Source organism: Hypanus sabinus, chromosome 5 (assembly GCF_030144855.1).
Source record: "Hypanus sabinus isolate sHypSab1 chromosome 5, sHypSab1.hap1, whole genome shotgun sequence".
Lineage (NCBI taxonomy): Eukaryota > Metazoa > Chordata > Chondrichthyes > Myliobatiformes > Dasyatidae > Hypanus > Hypanus sabinus.
In genome coordinates, this window is record NC_082710.1 from 174,586,311 (window position 1) to 174,609,604 (window position 23,294).

Below are 23,294 nucleotides of genomic sequence, written 5' to 3' on the forward strand. Positions count from 1 at the left end.
ACGAGGGAGGGGGCAGGGTTCACTGTCCGACATTTCTCTCAAGGACAGCATCTCCCCCAGCACTGACTTTCCTCTGTGCTACACCGGACAGCCATCAGCTGGGATCCGATTGACCATCCCCACCAGCCAGGAGAGACTGAAGCACCGACCCATCTCTGGGAACAGCGCCACATAGTGGGAAGTGCAGCCAGGGAAATACAAGTGAATGGTACAGGGCAGCGGTGTGGAAATGCAGACTCACAGTCAGCCTTGGTCTTGGTGAGGTTGTAGTCGGCTCGCAAGGACCGGACGGTGTGGATGATGGACAGGACAAACTCCATGTTCCGGTCAAGTTCCTCATCCCTCCAGTTGTACTGCAGGAAGAGGAGAAGGAGGACTGAGGCACGTCAGTGTTTCTGACATTCACAGACAATGAGAACAGTCTCAGGGCCACTCTCGTATCACCACTGCTGGCAGCCCGTTCCAGGCACCCATGGGAATACTTACCCTATACACCCCTTTAAACTTCCCTCTCCCTCAACCTAACACTGAGCTCTCTATTATTTGAGATTTGTACCCTGGGATAAAGACACTGAGTATCTGCCAACTTTGACCTCCAGCTACAGTTAACCTCGGTATCCCAATCCAGCAGGAACATTTTTGTTCCCTTTGGAAAAGCTGCAGGTACTTGTATATGGATCACTCTGCATTTAAAAAACCTACCCCAGACGTCTACACTGTCAATGCTCCCCCCCCATCCCCCCTCCGTCCAACAATCTCTCTGACCCCGTAACCCCCCACCACCACCTCTGGCAGCTCACCGCTTCGCCGTGCACCTACGCCCCATCCATCAGGAAAAAGCCAGATCTCCCACAGACCACCCATTTTAATTCCAACTCCCATTCCCATTCCGTCATGTCAGTCCATGGGCTCCTCTGCTGCCACAACAAGGCCACACTCAGGGTGGAGGAGCGACCCCTTATGTTCCCTCTGGGTAGCCTCCAACCCGATGGCATGAAGATCAATTTTTCTAACTTCTGGTAATGGCGCCCACTGCCCTCACCATTCCCCATTCATATTATCTCTTCACCTGCCCATCAACTCCCCCGGTACTCCTCCCCCTTCCCTTTCTTCCATGGCTTTCTGTCCTCTCCTATCAGATTCCCCCTAATCCAGCCCTTTATTTCTTTCACCAATCAACTTCCCAACACTTTACTTCACCTCTCCCCCCACTTCCTGGTTTCACCTATCACCTACCACCTTGTATTTCTTCCATCCCTCCCCCTAACTTCTTCCTCCGACTTCTTATCTCTTTTTCTCCAGTCCTAATGAAGGGTCTCGGTCCAAACTGTCGACAACACTCGTTTCCATAGAAGCTACCGGGCCTGCTGTGTTCCTCCAGCATTTTGTGTATGTTGCTCGCATTTACAGCATCTGCACATTTTCTCTTGTTTGCCAGTAGCATTATACAGTTAACTTATTAAATTTGACATAAGTGCTCCTTATAATTTGTCAATTTATTTGTGTTAATATTACTTTAAGTGTTGTGTGTGTGTTACACATACAATGCTGTGCAGCTTGGTCAGAGGAATGTTGTTTCATTTGACTGTATACCTGTACAATTGAAATGACAATAAACTTGAACTTACACTTCCCCTCCTTCATCGTACAACCGTCCCTTAGTTCGTGTGACATTAATAAACCTCTTCTCATTACTACCATCAGGGCGGAGGCACAGAAGTCTGAAGACACACACTCAACATTCTAGGAACAGCTTCTTCCCCTCCGTCTTTCTGCTCCTATGTCTTATGGTCGTATCAGATTTCCGACAAAGAACACATGAACCATATCTCACTTTTGAGCAACAAGTACAAAATGCTGGAGAACTCAGTAAGTCAGGCAGCTCAAGATTTCCGGCATCGCTTATGCTTACGTGTTCTCTTTTGCTCATTTTTTGCACTATTTATTTATTTTTGTTTCTGATTGTAACTTGCAGTAATTTTTGTGTCTTGCTCTCTATTGCTGCCACAAAACAACACATTTCACAACAGATGTCAGCGGTAATAACCCTGATTCTGATTACCGGTTTCCTGCGAGTCCTACAGCGAGCAAATATACACACAAACGCACACAAACCTCATCACACTCGGGGTACGAGGTCACGCTGATACTCGGCGGGTCCTGAGCCTGTCGCCTCGGCAACCTTTGGTACAACTCCTCTGTGATGAAAGGCATGAAGGGGCTCAGAAGGCGGAGGGCCGCGTCCAGGCAGGTGAACAGCGTATTCCTGGCTGCACGGGCAGCATTCTCATCCGGGCCAGCAAACACAGGCTTCAAACATTCCTGAAAGAGGGGAGAAGGAAAATACGACGATCGTTTCAGGCATAAGACCAACTTGCACTGGAGGATTTTATAAACGGCAAGGGAGTGAAAAAGTACCACAGGGCAGGGGCAAACAAAGCCCAACTGGGGTTCAGGGACCTGGGTGGGGTTTGAGGCTAGAGCCAAGAGCCAGACCGGATCTGGTATCTGGTGAACAGACTGGAAAGTGGGCCAGAGAACGAACCCACAGCCTGTACCAGACCAGAGCATGGAGCCAGCAGCTGGAGCGGGACGTGAAACCCAAATATGGAGAAGAGTACAACTGGAGCAAGGGGCCTGGAGAGTAGACCGGGCTGCGGACCAGAGTAGACCGGATCCTATAGGTGGAGGAGGGCCTGGAGAGTAGACTGGAGCCTGGAACCAGAATGGAATGTGTATCTGGAGCTCGGGCCCAGAACACAGACCACAACTGGGATCTGGATTGAACTGTCCAGCCAGACTCCGGATCCCAGGATGCAGTTGGAGCCCAGAGCATGGATCAGACCTGGATCCGGACCTGAGCGGTCAGCTGGAGCTGAGGCCCAGACCGGAGATGGGACCTAGGACAGGAGCCACACAGCAAAGCATAGGATCTATTTCAGTTTCTTTTCAAAAGCTGAACAAAACTCACCAGTTTCTATTCCCTGATTCACAGGCCACACTGAAAAACTCATTACTCTGCTTTGTAAAACGTTAGATATAATGAAATAAAAACACGTTTGCTGCCATATTAACGGGAGGCCTAATGAGGACATTGTGACGGGTCAGTTGGGAACTCACCAGGTAGACATTAGACAGCTCATACAGCCAGAAGTTGTAGATGGCAGTGGTGACCTCCGGGAAGTCGTACTGCCTGAAGCTGTGGTCACAGGTCTGCACTGCGTGGCTGAGACGGCTCAGGATCCAGCGGTCCATCAGACTCTCCTGTGATGAGCGCTGTACAGGGAGGGAGAACGGGGAGAACACAGGGGCAGATGGGCAAGACAGGAGAAAGAATGAGACATACAGTCCCTATCTGCCCAGCCTCTGCCACTTCCAAAACAATCACAGCTTTCCAATCCCATTCCGAATTTTTATCTGTAATCCACTTCGAGAAGTAAACTCAGGAAATGATTTTCACAGTGAACGACATGGTCCTGACGAGTGTTCTCGACCAGAGGGACTCAGGTATAGAAGTATATTAGACCATAAAATACAAGATGAGAATTAGTCCATTCGGCCCATCGAGTCTGCTCCGCCATTTTATCATGCCTGATTCAGTTTTCCTCTCAGCACCAATCTCCTGCTTTCCCCCCACCCCCCATATCCCTTCATGCCCTGACCAATCATGAATCTATCAACCTCTGCCTTCAATAAAGTCTTGGCCTCCACAGCTACCTGCGGCAACAAATTCCACAGCTTCGCCACTCTCTGGCTGAAGAAATTCCTCTTCCGTCTCCATTCTAAAAGGATGCCCCTCTATTCTGAGACTGCATCTTTTGGTCTTAGACTCCCCCCACCATAAGAAGCATCGTCTCCATATCCACTCTATCAAGCCTTTCAGCATTCGATAGGTTTCGACAAGATAGGCCAAAGCCAGCATGGTTTCCTGAAAGGAAAATCCTGCCTGACAAGCCCACTGCAACTCTGAGGAGATTACAAGCAGGGCAGACAAACGAGATGCAGTAGACATGGTGTACTTGGATTTTCAGAAGGCCTTTGACAAGGTGCCACACATGTGGCTACTTTGCAAGATAAGAGCCCATGAAATTATAGGGAAGTTACTAGCACGGGTGGAGTATTGGCTAGTCGACAAAGAACAGAGTGGGAATAAAGGGATCCTCTTCTGGCTGGCTGTTGGGATCGCTGTTTTTTTTTACAGTGTATGTCAATGATTTAGACTACAGTATTAATGGATTTGTGGCTAAATTTGCCAGTGATACAAGATAGGTGGAGGAATGGGTAGTGTTGAGGAAACAGAGAATCTGTGGAGAGACTTAGATAGTTTAGGGGAATGAGCAAAGAAGTGGCAAATGAAATACAAAGTTGGTGGAAGAAATTAATGGGCAGACTATTATTTAGATGGGGAGAGAATTCAAAATGCAGAGATGTAAAGGGACTTGGAAGTCCTTGTGTAAGATACCCTAAAGGTTCACCTCCAGGTTGAGTTGGTTGTGAAGAAGATGAATGTAATGCTGGCACTCATTTCTAAAGGTATAGAATACAAGAACAGGGATCTGATGTTGAGGCTCAAAAAGGTAGTCATGAGACCACACGGAGTATTGTGTGCAGTTTTGGGCTCCTTATTTTAGAAAGGATATACTGACATTTTAGAGGATTCAGAGAAGATTCACAAGAATGATTCCAGGAATGAAAGGGTTACCATATGAGGAACATCTGGCAGCTCTTGGGCTGTATTCCCTGGAGCTCAGGAGAATTAAAAGGGGGATCTCAAAAAAGTTCTGAATGTAAAAAGGCCTGAAAGGATTAGATATGGCAAAGTTATTTCCCATGATAGTAGAGTCTAGGACAAGAAGGCACAACTTCAGCACTGAAGGACATCCTTTTAGAACTGAGATGAGGAGAAATTGCTTTAGGAACAGGGTGGTAAATCTATGGAATTTGTTGCCACGAGTGGCTGTGGAGTCCAAGTCATTGGGTATATTTAGGGCAGAGATAGATAGGTTCTTGATTAGCCAGGGCATCAAAGGGTATGGGGTAAAAACAGGAGAGTGGGGATGCCTGGAAGAATTGGATCAGCCCACGATTGAATGGCGGGGCAGACTCAAGGGCCGAATGGCCTACTTCTGCTCCTATATCTTATGGTTTCAATGAGGTTAACCTTCATTCTGCTGAATTTCAGAGAACACAAGCCTAGAGCCATCAAACACTTTTCATATGACAAGCAGATTAATACTGGAATCATTTTCAAGGAACTCCTTTGTACCCTCTCCAGTGTTAGCACATCCTTCCTAAGATAAAGGGCCCAAAACTGCTCACAATGCCCCGTGAGGCCTCAACGGTGCTTTATAAAGTCTCAACATTACATCCTTGCTTTTATGTTCTAATCATCTTGAGGTGAATGCTATCATCGCATTTGTCTTCCTCACAAATTGAACCTACAAATTAACCTTTGGGGAACCCTGCACAAGTACCTCAGCTCTTTTTTTTGTATTTTCTCTCCATTTAGAAAATAGTCAACCATTTCATTTCTCCTACCAAAGTGCATGACCATACACTTCCCAACACTGTACTCCATCGGCCATTTCTTTGCCCATTCTCCTAATCTGTCTGTCCTTCTGTAGCCTCTCTACTTCCTCAAAACTACCTGCCCCTCCACCTATCTTCATATCATCTGCAAACTTTGCAACAAAACCAATAATTCCATCATCCAAGTTTTCGATATATATCACAGAAAAAGAATCGGTTCCAAAACAGACCCCAATGGAACACCACTGGTCACTGCAGCCAGCTAGAAAAGGCTCCATTTATTCCCACTCTTTGCCTCCTGCCAGTCAGCCACTCCTTTATCTGTACTAGAATCTTTCCTGTATTAACATGGGCTTGTAGCTTGTTAAGCAGCCTCTTGTGTGGCACCTTATCAAAGGCCTTCTGAAAATCCAAGTACACAACATCAACTGATTCTCCTTTGTCTATCCTGCTTATTATTTCTTCAAAAAATTCCAACAAATTTGTCAGGCAAGGTTTTCCCTTGAGGAAAACATGCTGACTATGGCCTACTTTATTATGTGCCTCCAAATACCCTGAAAACACATCCTTAACAATCAACTCCAACACCTTCCCAGCCACTGAGATCAGACTAACTGGCCTATAGTTCCTTTTCTTCTGACTCTCTCCCTTCCTATAGAGTGGAGTGACATTCACAATTTTCCAGTCTTTCGGAACCATTCCAGACTCTAGTGAGCCTTGAAAGATCATTACTAATGTCTCCGCAGTCTCTTCAGCCACCTCTTTCACAACTGAGCTGTGCACCATCTGGTCCAGGAGACTTACCTACCTTCAGATCCTTCCGTTTCCCAAGAACTTTCTGCCTAACTTCTCACACTTATGACCCCGACACCTGGAACTTCACCAAACTGCTATTGTCTTCCACAGTGAAGATTGATGCAAAATACTTAATTCAGTTCACTCGCCATTTCATTGTCCCCCATTACTACCTCTCCAGCATCGGTTTCCAGTGGTCTGATATCCATTCTTGCCCCTCTTCTACACTTCATGTGTCTGAAGAAACTTCTGGTATCCTCTTCAATACTGCTGGCAAGTGTGTTTTCATATTCCATCTTTTACATTCTTAATGTCTTTTTTAGTTGCCTTCTGCTGGTATATCTAAAAACTTTCTAATCTTCTAAATTGGCACTAATTTTTGCACTATTATATGCCCTCTCTTTGGCTTTTACATTGGTTTTGACTTCCCTTGTTGGGAATGGTTGTGTCATCTTGCCTTTAGAATACTTCTTCCTCTTTAGGATGTATATAATCCTGAGCCTTCTGAATTGCTTCCAGAAATTCCAGCCATTGCTGCTCTGCCCTCATTCCTGCCAGTGTACTTTTCCAACCAATTTTGGCCAACTCCTCTCTCATTCTTCTGTCATTCCCTTTACTCCACTGTAAACTGATACCTCTGCTATTAATAACATTGAAGAGAAAATTGGATAGGTTCGTGAATGGGAAGTGTTTGGAGGGATGTGGTCTGGGTGTGGGTCAATGTAACTGTACAGAAGATTAGGTTGGTAGGTACTAGATAACTGATGGGCAAGTTCACTGAAAAGTGTATGCAGGTGGACAGGGTGGTGAAGGAGGCATTTTCAACGCTGTCTTTCATCAGTAGTGGGCACTGAGTGCAAAAGTCGGGATGCAGTGTAACATCATACAAGTCACGGTGAGGTTGCATTTGGAAAATTGTGCACAGTTTTGGTCAAACAGCTTAGCTAAGACGTTACTAAATGGGGAGGAGTGCAGAGACAATTTACAAGGATGTTGCAACGACCTGGGGACTTGTGTTATAGATATAGGTTTGGCAGGATTGGATTCAATTCCTTGGAGCCTGAGGGGTGATCTTAAAGAGGTGTACAAAACCTTGAGATGGATAGATAGGGCCAATCTACACAGTGTCTTCTCCAGGTTAGGGGAAAAGATCATCGGAGCACAGGCTTAGTGTGAGAGAGATTTAATGGGAAATTAAAGCACAACTTAAAAAAAAAACTCAAAGGGTAGGAATGAGATGCCAGAAGTGATGAAGTTTACAAGTTCAAAGTAAATTTATCATCAAAGTACATATCTGTTATCATGTAAAGCCTTGAGGAGGCAGGGACAATTACACATTTCAAGGTTGTATAGTTTATACTTTCTTTGATAATGAATGAATCTCAAATGCTTTACAGCTGGAAGTCTAGTGGGACAGTTTCATGGATAGGAAAGGTTTAGAGCAGGTGTACCCAATGTTTTGATGCCATGTACTCCTACCATTAAAAGAGGGGTCTGTGGACCCAAGGCTGGGAACCCCTGGTTTAGGGGGATGTGGACCCACAATGGAAATGGATGGGCATTTTGGTTAGCATGGAACAGATGGGCCAAAGGGCCAGTGTCCAGACCACATGACTCCCAAGAAATCCTTTTACTGTCTTCTGCATTTCCCCTTGACAGGTGATATGGGATACCAAGTATTTTTTACAATAATTTTAAGAGTCAACCACACATATTGACCATCCTGGGTCAGGACAGCAGGCTTCCTTCCCCAACTTCCTGAGGACATAGGAGGCAGTTTGGCCAACTCATTGAGTCATGCCAACTCATAAGCGTTCCCATCACCCCATGGGTGCTCCCTGTATCCCAGACACATCAGCTGTTCCCATTTAAAAGGATAATGAATAGGCACTTGGATGAAAGCGAAGTGGAGGTCTGTGTGGGAGAGAAGGGTTAGATTGATCTTGGGGTAGATTAAAGAGTCGGAACAACCTCCTGAGCTGAATGGGCAGTGTTGTGCTGCAATGTTCTATGTTTTATCAACATCCATGAGTCAATTTTATCCTTGAGTCAGAAAGATACATAAAAATCACGAGCTATGACAATCATGCCTCTACAGTATTGTAATGGACCGCAACAAAAACCTTGAGATTTGGCTGCTTCCAGGCAGTCACAAAGCAAGGAACCCAAAAGAATGCAAATCAATAAATAAGACCAACCCCCATTGCCACAGAGCAAGAAAAAAATTGTGCAAACAACAGAAGCAGCAGCATTCCGAACCAGGCTGAGTCGAATAAAAGGGCAGAGCAAAGAGCAGAAACCAGTTCTGCCTTTCTCTAGATGTACACATATGTATGTATGTATCTACGAATATGCATGCTGGATTTACGAATTTAATAATCTTACAGGAGTTTGATCATATGTAGGGGTGTCCATAAGCTAGGGAGAGACTGGAGAGGAACAGATAATTTTTTTAGGCACTTGTATGAAATAAAAATGGAGGGCTATGTGGGATGGAAGGGTTAGATTGATCTCGGTCTAGGTTAAAGGGTTGGCACAACATCATAGGCCAAAAGGCCTGTACTGTGCTGTACTGTTCTATGTTCACTATCCCATGACGTCCCAATGCGGTCACAGCCGATGAAACACTGAGGGGAGACAGGCGGTCCCCGTCACCTACCTGGGCAGAGGCCTCTGGAGTGAAGTCCTGTCCGAGCCCACGGATGGCAAACTTGGTGGTGTTCCACAACTTGTTACAGAAGTGCCGATAGCCGAGGACGCGGTTAACGTCCAGGTTGATGTCCCGGCCTGTTGGCACAAACAGGAGAGGTCTCACCATGGAATCACAGAAGGGTTACCACACAGGTGGTTATTTGGCCCATCAGATCTGTGCCAGACCCAGGCAAGAGCAATCCAACTCCTTCCTCTTGTTGGATTAGAGTATAAAATTGTTATTTTCTTGTAGCTTAACATTCTCTGTGGTTGTTTACAGTTTTTGATATAACGATTTATATATGTGTTATGCATGTTCAGTGAATTTTTAGTTATTGTAGTAATTTTCAGTTATTGACTCAGTATCTTTCTAGAAGTTTCTCTGCCGCCTATGGCACATTCATAAAAATGCATATTTTATAGGCTATTTCTTATCACTGGAATGTGCTTCATCTATCTTGCTCATAGAAATCAATCTCAACTTTTTTTGCTTTTCTTCATCCTTTGTTCTTACAACATTCTAAGAATGATGCACACATGATAACTAAGGCCAATCTTTCTTTTCTTTTACCTATTGGGCAGTAATTACCAAGTCTTAAGCTCATTCTCAACTTCCAAAGAACCTCTGGATCCACAACCTCTCCAGATCCAACAATCTCCTCAGCAAAGTAAAATTTGTCATTCTGGAAAAGAGCTGGATTATGGAGACTCAAGCGACTGAGGGTGCTGAAACCTACATCAACAGACAATATGTCGCAGGAACTCAGTGGATCGAACAGCGTCCCAGGGGGTGGGGGGGGGGGTTAAAATAGAACAGACTGTCGAGAAACTTTTCAGTGTGGTGCTCATGCAATGCCACAACCCAAAATGTCAACAGGTCCTTTCCTCCCACAGATGATGCTCGACCACTGAGATTCTCCAGCAGATTGTCCACCAGACTCTGGCACCTGCAGTCTCTGTGTTCCAAACATTCATCTTCCTTTTCAACACTGCCCCCGCCCTTGACAGTCCCCATCCAAATTACCCCCGGGAAAAAACTAGCTCTCTACTCATCACTTTTGACCAGCTTGGCCCGTGACCACCAGGAACTGCAGAGAGCTGTGGACACAGCTCGGCACTTCGCTGAAATTTCTCATGCCTTGGAAAAAAAGCCAATGTAATCGAAGACCCCTCTCACCCCAGACCGTCTCACCTTTATAAACTTATTGATACACATTGTGGAATAGGCCCTACAAGCCCTTCAAGCCGCGTTGCTCTGCAACATCCAATTTATCTCTAGCCTAACCACAGGACAATATACAGTGACCAATTAAACTATCCACCAGTACACCTTTGGACTGTGGGAGGAAACTGGAGCACCCAGAAGAAAGCCAGAAAGCCACGCGGACACGGGAAGAATGTACAAACTCCTTACAGAAAGCAGCGGGATATGAACCCAGGTCACTGGTACTTAACGCATTGTGCTAACCACTACAGTACTATTCAACCTTACCCATCTAATCAACACAAAACCTTGGAAACACATTGCTAGGCTCAAGGACAGCTTGTGTCCTACTGTTATCGCAGACTTGAATGGACCTCTTGTACAATAAAGATGCACCCTTGATCTCACAACCTACCTCATCACGATCCTTGGACCTCATTGCCTTGGATCGATATGGACAGCGTGTAAAACAAAAGCTTATCACCGTACCTTGCTACAGGTGACGACAGTAAACGAATTCCAGTTCATCTCCATTCATAACCTCTGGTTCCACCAATGAGATTCTAACTTCTTGCTGTCTACTCTACTGCCGCCCTTCAAGGGTTTAAATGCTTCCTTATTTCCTGGAGCATAGGAGAAGGAGGGGAGATCTACCAGATGCATAAAAAATTATCGGGGGTAGAGATGGGGTGAATGCTTGCAGGCTTCTTCAGGCTGGGTGAGACTAGAACTAGAAGCTTAGGGTGAAAAGTGAAATCTGAGGGGAAGTTCTTCACTTAGTAGATGGAGCGAGTGTGGAACTGGTAGCCAGCAAAACTGGGAGATGAGAGGTCAATTCTAATGTTTTAAATAAGTTTGGATGGTATATTTATGAGAGGGATATGGAGAGCTATTGCCCAAGTGTAGGTTGATTGGAATAGAAAGACCAGGCTGGTCCAGACTGGATGGGCCAAAGGGCCTGTATCTAAGCCGCCATGCTTGATCATTTAACTTCCATCTCAAAGCCCCACGTCTCACGAACACCAGCTTTTCCCAACGTCAGCTGGCTAAAGTGCCCTGAAACCAGGATCAGTACTCTAAAGTTCCTCTGCGCCACTGATGGTTGGCCAGCTGCCCCAATTACCCACTTCCCGCCCCCCCCTCCCCCCAGAGCCATGGTTCCCCAGCCAGGTTACCTTGAGACGTGTAGGCACACAGCGCGAATCTCAAGGCGTCCGTCCCGCATTCAGGAATCCCATTCGGATAATCAGATTTCTGACAGGGAAAATGCAGAAGACATGGAGATCAAAAAAGGAGGTTCTAAAAACTGGAAGGGGAAAACAAGCTCATGAAGGACTCACATTTACCATTCAAATTGCCTTTCTTGGACTTGAGCCAACAAATGTTATAAAAGTCACTCTGATCAGGCTGGGTCTTTCCCCAATCTGTGCAGAGTAAGATCCCAGTACGTCTGGTCAGTTTCTCGGCATCACCCTGTCCCACACAGAAAGAAGCAGTCTACTTTTTCCAAATTAATGGTCTCCACTGTTCCAGAGACAAATTACAGCTTGCTTCAAAACGTCCCAACGCTCTCAGAAATATCCCCCCTGTTGAGTGCCTGGAATTCCCAACTGAGAATTCCCCATCTTTTCCTGGAACATTCACCCCCGAAAGGAATTCTAAGAATTTAGACCATAAGATTAGGCCATTCAACCCATCACCATTTGATGACGGCTGATTTATTTTCCCTCTCAACCCTTTTCTCCTGCCTTCTCCCTGTAACCTTTGGTGCTCTTACTAACCAAGAACCTATCAACCTCCACTTCAAACATACCCTGTGACAGCTGTCTGTGGCAATGAATTCCCTCTGGCAAAAGAAATTCTTCCTCATCTCTGTTCTAAAAGAGCGTCCTTCTATTCTGAGACTGTTCCCCCGGTCTTTGACTTCCCAACTACAGGAAGCATCCTCTCCACGTCCACTCCATCTAGGCCTTTCAACATTTCAATGAGATCTCCCCTCATTCTTCCAAACTCCAGTGAGTACTCGCCCAGAATCATCAAACTCTCCTTATATTTTAACCATGTCATTCCTAGAATCATTCTCACGAACTGCCTCCGGACCCTCTCCAATGTCAGCACATCCTTTATTTAAATAAGAGGCCCGAAACTGCTCGCAATGCTCAAATTGTGGTCTGTCCAATGCCTCAGAAAGCCTCAACATTACATCCTTGTTTTTATATTCTAGTCCTCTTGAAATGAATACCAACATTGCATTTGCCTTCCTTACCACAGAGTCGACCTGAAAGTTAACCGTTAGGGAATCCTGCACAAGAACTCTGAAGTCCCTTTGCACATCTGGTTTTTGAATTCGCTCCCCATTTACACCTTTATTCCTCCCATTGAACTGCACGACCATACAGTTCCCTACACTGTATTCCATCTGCTTTGCATCACTGAGTGGGGGGGCCACTCAGCCCCTCAACATCTGCTGGAACAGGGGACACATAAACACCACACTTACCTGACCAGCCTTGGCTCGCTCGACCTCTGCCGGCTCCAGGTTGCTCTCCAGCAGCTGTGCGTGAAGACCCTGCAGGAAGGGAGAGAGGTGAGAACCCATCACAGGCATCTCCCACCACCACTCATGAAAAGAACAGGACAGCCACAGGCTCCCTAAACACAGAAATCCTGAGCAACGCACACCCACACACACAAAATGTCGGTGGAAGTCAGCGGGTCAGGAGCCATCTATAGAGGTGAATAAGCATTTTGTGTGTGCTGCCCAAACTCAGTACGGAATTCTTCGTGGAAAAATAGTCCTTCCCTTGTTCCCAGTTACATCAGACCATATAACAATTACAGCACCGAAACAGGCCATCTCGGCCCTTCTAGTCCATGCCGAACACTTACTCTCACCTAGTCCCACTGACCTGCACTCAGCACATAACCCTCCGTTCCTTTCCTGTCCATATACCTATTCAATTTTACTTTAATTGACAATATCGAACCTGCCTCTACCACTGACATTCACCAGTAACCAACTACTTCCTGGAGGAACCCAGTCTGTGGGGTAGGAATGGGACTGCCTGATCTGCTGAGGTCCTCCAGCAGGTCATGTGTTGCTCCAGATTCCATGTGCATCTCCACATCCTCAGTGGTCCTCAGAGACACACACAATTGAGAGGACCAAAGCTGAGCCCAACACCTTGATGCAATCACACAGAAGGCACCCTAATGGCTCGACTTCATTCGGAGTCAGAGGACATTTGGTACGTCACCAAAGACACTCGCAGACGTCTACAGATGCTCCATTGAGAGCATTCTGACTGGGTGCATCACGGCCTGATATGGAGACGACAGTGTGCACGACGGAAAGAGGCTGCACAGGGTTGCAAGCTCAGCCAGTTCCACCACAGGCACCACCCTCCCGGCCATCGAGGACATCTTCAAGAGGGAGTGCCTCAACAAGGTGCCATCCAGCACTAAGGACCCTCCCCATCCAGGACGAGCCCTCTTCTCATAATCCCATCGGAGATGAGGAACAGGAGCCTGAAAACACACACTCAACGACCCATGAACAGCTTCTCCCCCTCCACCAGAGTTTCCGGACACTACCTTCTCACTCACGCTCTATGCATTATTTATTCATTTACAGGCCTTTATCTGTTTGCACTGTATGGAACTCTTCATTTGAACTGAGTGAGTGAGAAAGGTGCCCAAGACTTTCAATTTTATGTATTCTACTGTACTGCTCCCCAGATTCCTTGACATACGTGAGCGATGATAAACCTGATTCTGACGTGGGTCTTGGTTGTGGACTGAGAGTCGGAAGGGGGCACAGAGGAAGGAATCATGGTTGAGAGGGGAGGGAGTGGGAAGCACCAGAGAGACATTCTGTCGTGATCTGGATTTGAGAGGGCGAACAGCTTCACGTTCCTCGGCAGACACATCACTGAGGATCTCACATGGTCTGTACATACCGGCTGTGTGGTGAAAAAAGCACAATAGCGCCTCTTTCACCTCAGATGGTTGCAGAAGTTTGGTATGTGCCTCCAAATGCAAAGAACTTTCTAGAGGAGCACAATTAAGAGCATCCTGACTAGCTGCATCACTGCCTGGTATGGGAACTGTACTTCCCTCAATCGCAGGACTCTGCAGAGAGTGGTGCGGACAGCCAGCACATCTGTAGAGGTGAACTATTCAGAACAATTACAAAGACAGGTGTGTAAAAAGGGCCTGAAGCATCATTGGGGACCCGAGTCACCCCAACCACAAATTGTTCCAGCTGTCCTGACGAAGGGTCTCGGCCCAAAACGTCAACAGTGCTTCTCCTTATAGATGCTGCCTGGCCTGCTGCGTTCCACCAGCATTTTGTGTGTGTTGCTGTTCCAGCTGTTCCCATCCGGGAAATGGTACCGTGCATAAAAGCCAGGACTGGCAGGTTCCAGGACAGCTTCTTCCACCAGGCCATCAGACTAATTAATTGACACTGATACAATTGTATTTCTATGTTATCTTGACTGTCCTGTTGTACATATTATTTATTACAAATTACTATAAATTGTACACTGCACATTTATACGTAAATGTAATGTAAAGATTTTTACTCGTTATGTACTATGTGAAGGATGCAAGTATTAAAGTCAATTCAATAAACCAATTACTTGGAATCAAATTGCCTTGCCTGGTGTCTACATCGGTGCCACAGCCCACATCCTCTGCTACCCGCCCCACACCCCTCCCATGGCACTCCGCCCTTGCAGCAAATAATCACAGCAAACGAGCCAGTTCTGATGTAGACGGGCTGCAAGATAGCCACACACCCTCACTGATCTCCACTGGTTGATACCTGCTGCATTCCTCCAGCATCTTGTTCTTATTTTGTTCAGTTACCAGCATCTGCAGCCGCTTGCGTTCAGTATTTGTGTTCAGAAACTAATCTGCCTCCCTAGATCGACCTAACCCCCACACACCAGTTTGAGGGTTTACAAACCCCTTAGTGCTAAAAGCGTGGCCTCTCCCAAACTCACCTCCAGCGTGATGCCAGTGATCACATCCAGGGGATCGATGACATTGCCCAGGGACTTGCTCATCTTTCGACCGTGGGCATCGCGGACGATGGCATGGAGGTAGACCTGAGTGAGTGAAAGAAAAATCCCGTCAGAACAAAAGAACGGGGGTGGGGGGGGTTCTCGGCTGAAGATGTGTCTCTCAGCAAGGTTTATTCTTTACAATGCAAGGGCTCAGAGACAAAGGACACATGAACCTCAACACCACTTCTGAAACATCCCTGCTGGTAAACATAATGGCAAGATAACAGAGCAGTTACTGTTACACTACCAGCAAACCGGGTTCAATTCCCACTGCTGTCTGCAGATTCTCCCTGTGACCGCGTGGGTTTTGTGCGGGTTCTCCGGTTTCCTCCCGCAATCCAAACACGTACAGGGGTAACAGGTTAGTTGGTCACATGGGTATGTTTGTGTGGACAAGCTCACTGGGCCGGCAGGGCCTGCTACCACACTGTATCTCCAAACTTACAAGCAGAGCTAAGGAGGTTATGGTGCCTAACGGCGACTCCTTTGCTTGCATCTTTGAAAACAGCTCTATTTCCGTCTTTAATATCTCTATTTTCCCATGTCAGGGTTCTTTTGAAGACCCTGACCTGGAGTAACATGCTGACTACGGTTCTTTGCGGGAATGGGAATGGATTTTAGTCAGGAATTTGACAGGGGTCCCCATGGTCGGCTCATTCAGAAAGTCAGGAGACACAGGATCCAGAGAAACTTGGCTGTGTGCATTTAAAATTAGCTTGCCCACAAAATGCAGAGGGAAGTAGTGGATGGAACGTATTCTTTCTGGAGGTCAGTGACCTCCAGTGACAGGGATCTGTTCTGGGACCCCCTGCTCTTTGTGATTCATATAAGTGACTTGGATGTGGAAATGGAAGGGTGGGTTAGTGAAGTTGTAAATGACACAAAGGCTGGTGGAATTGTGGATTCTGTGGGGAAGGTTGTCGTGGTCAAAATCAGATACTAACAGGAGCTGGCCTGAGAAATGGCAGATAAGAGTTCAATCTGGAAAAGGATGAAGTGATTCACTTTGAAAGATTGAACTTGAAGGCAGAATACAGGGTTCATAGATGGATTCTGTAGAACACAGGGATCTTGGATCTAGGGCCATAAATCCCCCATAGCTGTTGGGCAAGTTGATAAGGTGGTTCAGCAGGCAAAAGCGTGTTGGCTTTGTTATTCTGGAGATCGAGTTCAAGAGCTGTGAGGTGATGTTGTAGCTCTACGAAACCCTGATCAGACCACATTTCAAGTATTGTGTTCAGTTCTGGTCGCGAGGGCTTCTCTCCCTGGAGCAAAGGAGAATGAGAGGAGACTTGATAGAGGTGTACAGGATGCATTGATAGAGTGGCCACGATGGCTAATACAAGAGGGCATGATTTAAGGTGATTGGAGGAAAGTATGCTGAGGGAGGGGGAATGACAGAGGTGGTATTTTTACACTGACAGCAATGGGTGCATGGAACGCACTGCCGGGGTGGTGGTAGGGCAGATATGTTAGGGAAATTTATGGGAGTCTTAAATTGGATAGAAAAATGGAGAGCTGTGTGTGGGGGAAGGGTTAGAATGATCTCGGAATAGGGTAGGGAACAACGTCGTGGGCTGAAGAGTCTGTATTGCACTGTTCTGTTCTGTGTTCTAAACACCCCAGACATTCTCTCTTCTCCCCCTCCCACTGGGCAGATGATACAAAAACCCGAAAACACGTCCCACCGCCTGTCCTTAAAATGGGCTCTTAAAGACATCAAACCTGCAGACATTTATCGAAACTTTTGGGAGGTCGGGCAACGTAGGTAGGGAGTGAAACACTGGTTGTGTTCCAGGTCAACAGCTTTTCATGAGAAGATGGAACGCAAGCTCCCAGAAGCAGACAGAGCCCGGGAGACGATGGGAGGGCAGGATGGGTTGAACACTGACCGAGTGCTGGTAAACGGGATTATTACCAGTAGGACTTGATGGTCAGCACAGACAAGGTGAGCCGAAGGGCCTGTAATCATTCTGTTTGATTTTATCATGGATGGGGCAAGGTGATAGACGAGGTAACAATGAAGGAAGGATGAGACCAAGAGAAGAGTTAACGGAAGGAGCAGATTTGCGAGAGGAAATACTGTGGGCACAAGACACCAGAAATGGATTAGAGAATCTTGAAGAGGCTCATCACCCAGAAACATGTTGACCTCTTTGCATTACAAAGTCTTTTTTCATATTCCAGTTGTGCACTTGTATAATTTAAAGATTGTTAGTTGTGAATGCTGCTTATCTGAAGCTGTATGCCCGTGATGGTCAGACAAGGTTTTCATTGCACCTGTACCCACATGTACATATCACAATGAACTTGACCTTGACCTCAGCACTCCATCCTCTACGGTCTGTGCCGCATGCCTGCGGCCCTGCCAGTAATTTTCGGTGTTAACGTCACCTCTTTGAATGGAAGCTTCCCGGTCAACTTCAGTCCCAACATCACCATGCGAGCTACCCAGAAGAAGAGGATGTCGTGACCCGTCTCGAGCAGCGTGCCTGGGTAGAAGACTTTCAAGTCCTCCGTCTGCAGAAGGAAATTACATTCATTAATTTCACGATGCAAATCTACGGCAGGGGATCCCTGCTCTTTTTTATGCAATGGACCATTAAGCAAGGGGTCCATGGATCCCAGATTGGGAACCCCTGATCTATGAGAAGGGAAAAGGCCATTCACACCCACTGTGTTATACTCCTCATGAAACCTCTAGTGTACTCCCAATAACTTCCACAAGAGGCAACAGAAATTCAGCATGACCCCATTGACCATTAGCAATTTCTAGATAGAAAGCATCCTGTCCAAATGCATCACAGCTTGGGATAGCAACTGCTCTGCCCGTGACTGCGAGAGACTGCAGAGTGGTGGACAGAGCTCAGTCAGTACATCACATAAACCAGCCTCCACTCCATGGACTCGGTCTCTACGATCTCAGTAAAGCAGTGAGTATAATCAAAGACAAACAAGAGCAAATCCAAGCAACATACGCAAAGTGCTGGAGGAACTCAGCAGGCCAGGCAGTATCTGCGGGAAGGAGTACTGTCGATGGTTCAGGCCAAGATGTTGACTGTACTCTTTTCCATAACCTGGTCTGCTGAGATTCTCTAGCACTCTGTGAGTGTAGTCAGACCCCACCCACTCCAGACAGTCTCTACTTTCCCCCCCTTCCATCGGCAAAGATAAAGTCTGAAAACACGTACCACCAGGATCAAGGACCAAAAGACCAGAAGCCATACGAGCAGAATTAGGCCATTTGGCCCATCAAGTCTGCTCTGCCTTTCAACTCTTGCTCATTTATTTTCCCTTGCAAAACCATTTTCCTACCTTCTCCCCATAACCTTTGGAGCCCTTATAAATTAAGTACGCATCACACTCCACTTGAAACATACTCAATGACTTGGCCTCCACAGCATTTTGTGGCAATGAATTCCACAGATTCACTACCCTCTGGCTAAAGTAATCCCTCCTCATCTCTGTTCTAAAGGGACACCCTTGTACTCTGACACTGTGCCCTCTGGTCTGAGACTCCCCCGAATATTAGAAACACCCTCTCTACCTCTGTTGAATATGCCTTTCAATATTCAATAGGTTTCAAGAAGATCCCACCCACCCCTTCGCCTAATTCCATGCCAACAGCCATCAAATTCCCCTCAAATATTAACCGTTTAATTCCCAGGATCATTCTCATAAACCTCCTTCGGATCATCTCCAGTCTTTTTTGAGATAGGAGGCCCACAAGTAAGGTCTGGCCAATGCCTTATAAAACCTCATCGTTACATCCTTCCTTTTCAATTCTAGTCCTCTTGAAATGAATGATAACATCGCATCCACCTTCCTTACTACCAACTCAACTGGCAAAAGTCAACGTTCTGGGAATCATGAACTAGGACTCCAAGTCCCTTTGCACCTCTAATTTATGAATTTGCTCCCCATTTAGAAAATTATCTACACCTTCATTCATTCTTCCGAAGTGCATGGCTTGAAGTGATCCATGCACAAAGAGACTTGTGTTCTCTGCCACCTTCATGGCCCCCCACACACTCAGGCTCCCGAGTTTCTGACGGAGTGAATCCCCACTCACCTCATCCGGCCAACCGAAGATGGAGAAGGGGAAGAGGCCAGAGGAGAACCAGGTGTCCAACACGTCCTCATCTGTTGGACAAAGAGACTGGGTAAGGACCAGGCACACGAACACCAGCTCACCCCAACAGGAATCGCGTGGCGCTGAAAGGATTTGACCCACTGCTCCGTGCCGGGGTTGACGCCCCTCCAGCCCGCTTTGCTACTTCCCCCCTCAGCAAGATCCCCCTCCCATTCAAAGCACCTTCGGTGCTCACAACGGGAGATTCTCTGCTCTCCGGGTGAAGGAGATTCCCTCTCCCCTCTCCACCAAGTTCCTCACTGGAATCATCAAAGACAGTGTTACACTCAAAGCTCGCCTCAGGCCTCCTCTCTGCATCAGCAACCAAGCATGCAGGAAGCACATCCTGCAGGCCAGCACACAAAGGCACCCATGCATCAAGGAGGTCATCCATCACAAAGGACCCTCGCCCTCTGGGACATGCCCCCTTACCAGCATCAGAGAGGAGGGACTCAAGTCAGAGACCCACACTCGTATTCTTGAGAACATCTTCCACCCCACCATTAAATTTCTGATCTGAATGGTCCATGAACCCATGAACACTGCCTCACCGTTCCTCATTTGCAGTGTTAATTTGGAGTAATTTTTATGTTTTCACTCTACTGCTGCCACAAGACAACAAATTTTATGGCATATATCAGTGATAATAAACTTGATTCTGACATGATCTTCCACGCTCAAAGAGCCCCCGATGCGTGCACACGAGTGTCTCCCACACCTCTTGTTTCTACACTTTATTTCCTGCACCCTTTCCACTACTGGTGACATACATGTTTATAAAACCTGCTCCCCCCATGGCTCAATCAACCATCAGGAAAATGTCCCACACTCCACATGCACCCAACACACTGCTTCTGGTAAAGACGGGGTCACCCTGCAGACTCACCCTGTCGGAGTGAGATCAGGTCAGGAGAGACGTTGAACCTCTTGGCTGCCTTCTGTCTGGCAATCTCCTCGGTGCGGCCGCTTACCCAGTAGTGGCCGTCGGCGTCCTGGACGAGCAAGGACAAGAGGGATTTAAAATTAAACTGCGACATCCTCGGAAAGAGGACACTTGTTTCTCCATCCACTTAGACCCATCAATCACTACATTGCCTCAACTCCATCCAGCCAATCAAGACAGTCGATACATCGTCTCAACTCCACCCACCCAATCAGCGCGGCCGACATGCCCCCTCACTTCCATCCACCCAATCAACATGGCCTAAACATCACCCTGACTCCATCCATGCAATCAGCACGGCCGATACATCACCTCAACTCTGTCCACCCAATCAGTACTGCCAATACAGCACATCCAACATATTCTTTAAACTCTACCAACTCAATCAGCAAGTTTAAATCCACCTTAACTCTGTCCACCCAATCAGTCACTCATAGCTCCCCTTGCTACTAATGAAATTATCACTGGTTCCAGTATTAAGCTCTTTGTTCTGGACTTCACCAAATGACGTGCTGGTCACTGTCAACTGCCCAGAGTGTAGATGAGTGATGGGAGTCAGTGGGATGAGTGTCAGTGGGATGAGTGTCACTGGGTCACAGGGGCTGTTTCCATGCTATCAGACTCAAATCAATTGTTTCTCTGTCCATATGATCATCACTCTAATTCAGAGCCGACTCCTCACACTCCCCTCTTCGATTCTCTGTGGGGCTGGGGGAGAAACAGCTCATTCTGTTCACTCCATAATTCCGGTAAATCCCTTTACCCATCTCCTCCTTCACTGGGCCACAGCACACCTGCCCTGACAATCCCCAACCCACCACCCCATGTGCCAGCTTAAAACTGTCCTTCCATTGATACAGACCTCGATCGACAGAGCCTGCCTCCAGGCAAAGAAAATAAAACAAGAGGTCTTGGCACCGGCTTGGTGGCCGTTCCTTCCAGGTCAAAACCTGGAAATGGGGCCCAGGGAATGCAGGTGATGGGTTTACAATGAGCCGGGTAACAAACCATTCATTGTTCAGATATCCCAGTCGGGCAGCAGATTATCAATTTTACCATGACAGTAAACAAATTCCAAGCTGACAAACAATATCAAGTAAAATGTGCGAGTGATTAACTGGAGAGCTCCAGCAAAGGGCCAGCACGTGTATGATGGGCTGCATGGCCTCTCCTACGTTGCAACATCATCCATTCCTCCTGCAAGTTCGCAGATGATCGCGTGGCAGTGGGTCGTATCTCAGTCATGGAGTCAGGGAGCTTAGTAACGTGTTGTCATGACTACAACCTTCCACTCAATGTCAACAAAAGAGTTGGTCACTGAATTCAGGAAAGGGGTTGGGAGGGGGTCGGTGCACAAGCTCTGATTGGCAGCCACAGTGCTGAGGTTGACAGCTTCCTGTTCCTTGATGTGAAAATCACCTGGTCCACCCATGAAAGCTCACCGACACCTCTACATACTTCCTCAGAGGACTAAAGAAACTCAGCATGTCTCTGACTACTCATGCCAAATTTTCATTGACACACCACAGAAAGCATTCTGTCTGGATGCATAAAGGCTTGGTCTGCCCGTGACGCTGGAAACTGAAGTGAGTTGTACAAGACAGAAACAGATCCCCCTCTGTGAACTCTGTCTACGCTTCTCGATCCCTCAGTAAAGCAGCCGGCAGAATCAACAACCTCACCCAAGCCGGGCACTCTCTCTTCTCCTCTCTCCCAATTGCGAAGAGATGCAAAAGCCTGAGAGCATGTTCCACAGGCTCAAAGACAGCTTCTACCACACTGTTATAGACTATTGAATAAAGCTCACACAATAACATAGACTCTTGGCGTACAATCGACCTCACAATGATCTTGTTTCACCTGCATTGCACAGTTACACTTTACTGTGCACAGTTCTTGTTCTGCCTTATTCTAGTTCAGTGCACTGTGTAATGCTCTGATCTGTATGAACAATATGCAAGACAAACTTTTCACTGTATCTTGGCACTTATGAAAATAATAAACCAATTCCAATACCAGGCTTGTATACTGTGTGTTAGATTCAGAGGCTTTATTCAACAAGGGAAACGTGCAAACGCCACAAGTATAGTTTGTTGATTTCACTGTTTAAAACAGAGAGGGATTGGTACAGCGAAGTGGAACGTGGAGGTGAGCGAGTGTTCAGCACCGAGTGCCTGCCTCTTGCTCACTGCTGCTGGATAAGGTGCCTGTCTGACGGCCTATCGCTCGCTGATTCTGTGTTCGAGTGATCTCCCTCCCTCTCCCTTGATGCCATCAGACAATGTTACTGACTTTCTGCGATTTACGGAACAGACTGTGGACTGTTTCAGTCCTATGTTTTTCACATTCTGTGTTTTCCCTCTTGTCGATGTTTGGAAGAATTTGTTAGTTTTGTATGTGTAGTGGTGGGGTTGGGGGCTTGGGGTTTGATGTTCCTGTTGCCATTTGCATGATTTTTTTCATGGGGGGGGGTTGATCATGTTGCCACTTGCAAGGTTTGTTTTTTCTTTGTGTGTGGTGGTGGTGGGGGGTGTTAGTGCTTATCTTAGAACGACTTCCACGGCTTTGTGACTATCTGGGAAAGACGAATGTCAGAAATGTATACTGCATACATACTAAGATAATAAATGAACCTCTGAACCTTTCAGAAGCTTTAGGCGAGACCAGCCAGCGCATACAAGGGGCTTACCTCTCCAGCAGGGACTGCGGGATCGTTAACTGTCACAAAGTACGCCGGCGTCTGATGTCCCCACCACAGCTGCCGAGAGATGCACCAGTCTCTGCGGAGAAAGCAGGCAACAGACATCAGTGCTGAGGGAACGGGGGGAGCCTGGGGCTGGGCAGTTCACTGGCACAGCGGGCAGAACAGCTGACTCAGCTGATCCAGGTTCGATCCTGACCTCTGGAACTGTCTCTGCAAGTTCTCCC

General features: G+C 46.9%; 1 protein-coding gene across 4 annotated transcripts in view; it reads right to left on the minus strand.

Moving 5' to 3' along the window:
- vars1 (valyl-tRNA synthetase 1) overlaps positions 1 to 23,294 on the minus strand; it is a 95,452-nt gene that overhangs the window by 14,617 nt on the left and 57,541 nt on the right. For all 4 annotated transcript variants that reach the window (XM_059970956.1, XM_059970957.1, XM_059970959.1 and 1 more), the window contains 11 exons: positions 23,056 to 23,146; positions 20,310 to 20,415; positions 19,364 to 19,434; positions 17,686 to 17,811; positions 15,229 to 15,333; positions 12,720 to 12,788; positions 11,395 to 11,473; positions 8,984 to 9,111; positions 3,121 to 3,276; positions 2,116 to 2,322; positions 242 to 353 (listed from right to left, as the gene is read on the minus strand). In XM_059970956.1, the coding sequence (XP_059826939.1) occupies positions 242 to 353; positions 2,116 to 2,322; positions 3,121 to 3,276; positions 8,984 to 9,111; positions 11,395 to 11,473; positions 12,720 to 12,788; positions 15,229 to 15,333; positions 17,686 to 17,811; positions 19,364 to 19,434; positions 20,310 to 20,415; positions 23,056 to 23,146 (1,250 nt within the window). The remainder of the gene's footprint in view (positions 1 to 241; positions 354 to 2,115; positions 2,323 to 3,120; positions 3,277 to 8,983; positions 9,112 to 11,394; positions 11,474 to 12,719; positions 12,789 to 15,228; positions 15,334 to 17,685; positions 17,812 to 19,363; positions 19,435 to 20,309; positions 20,416 to 23,055; positions 23,147 to 23,294) is intronic.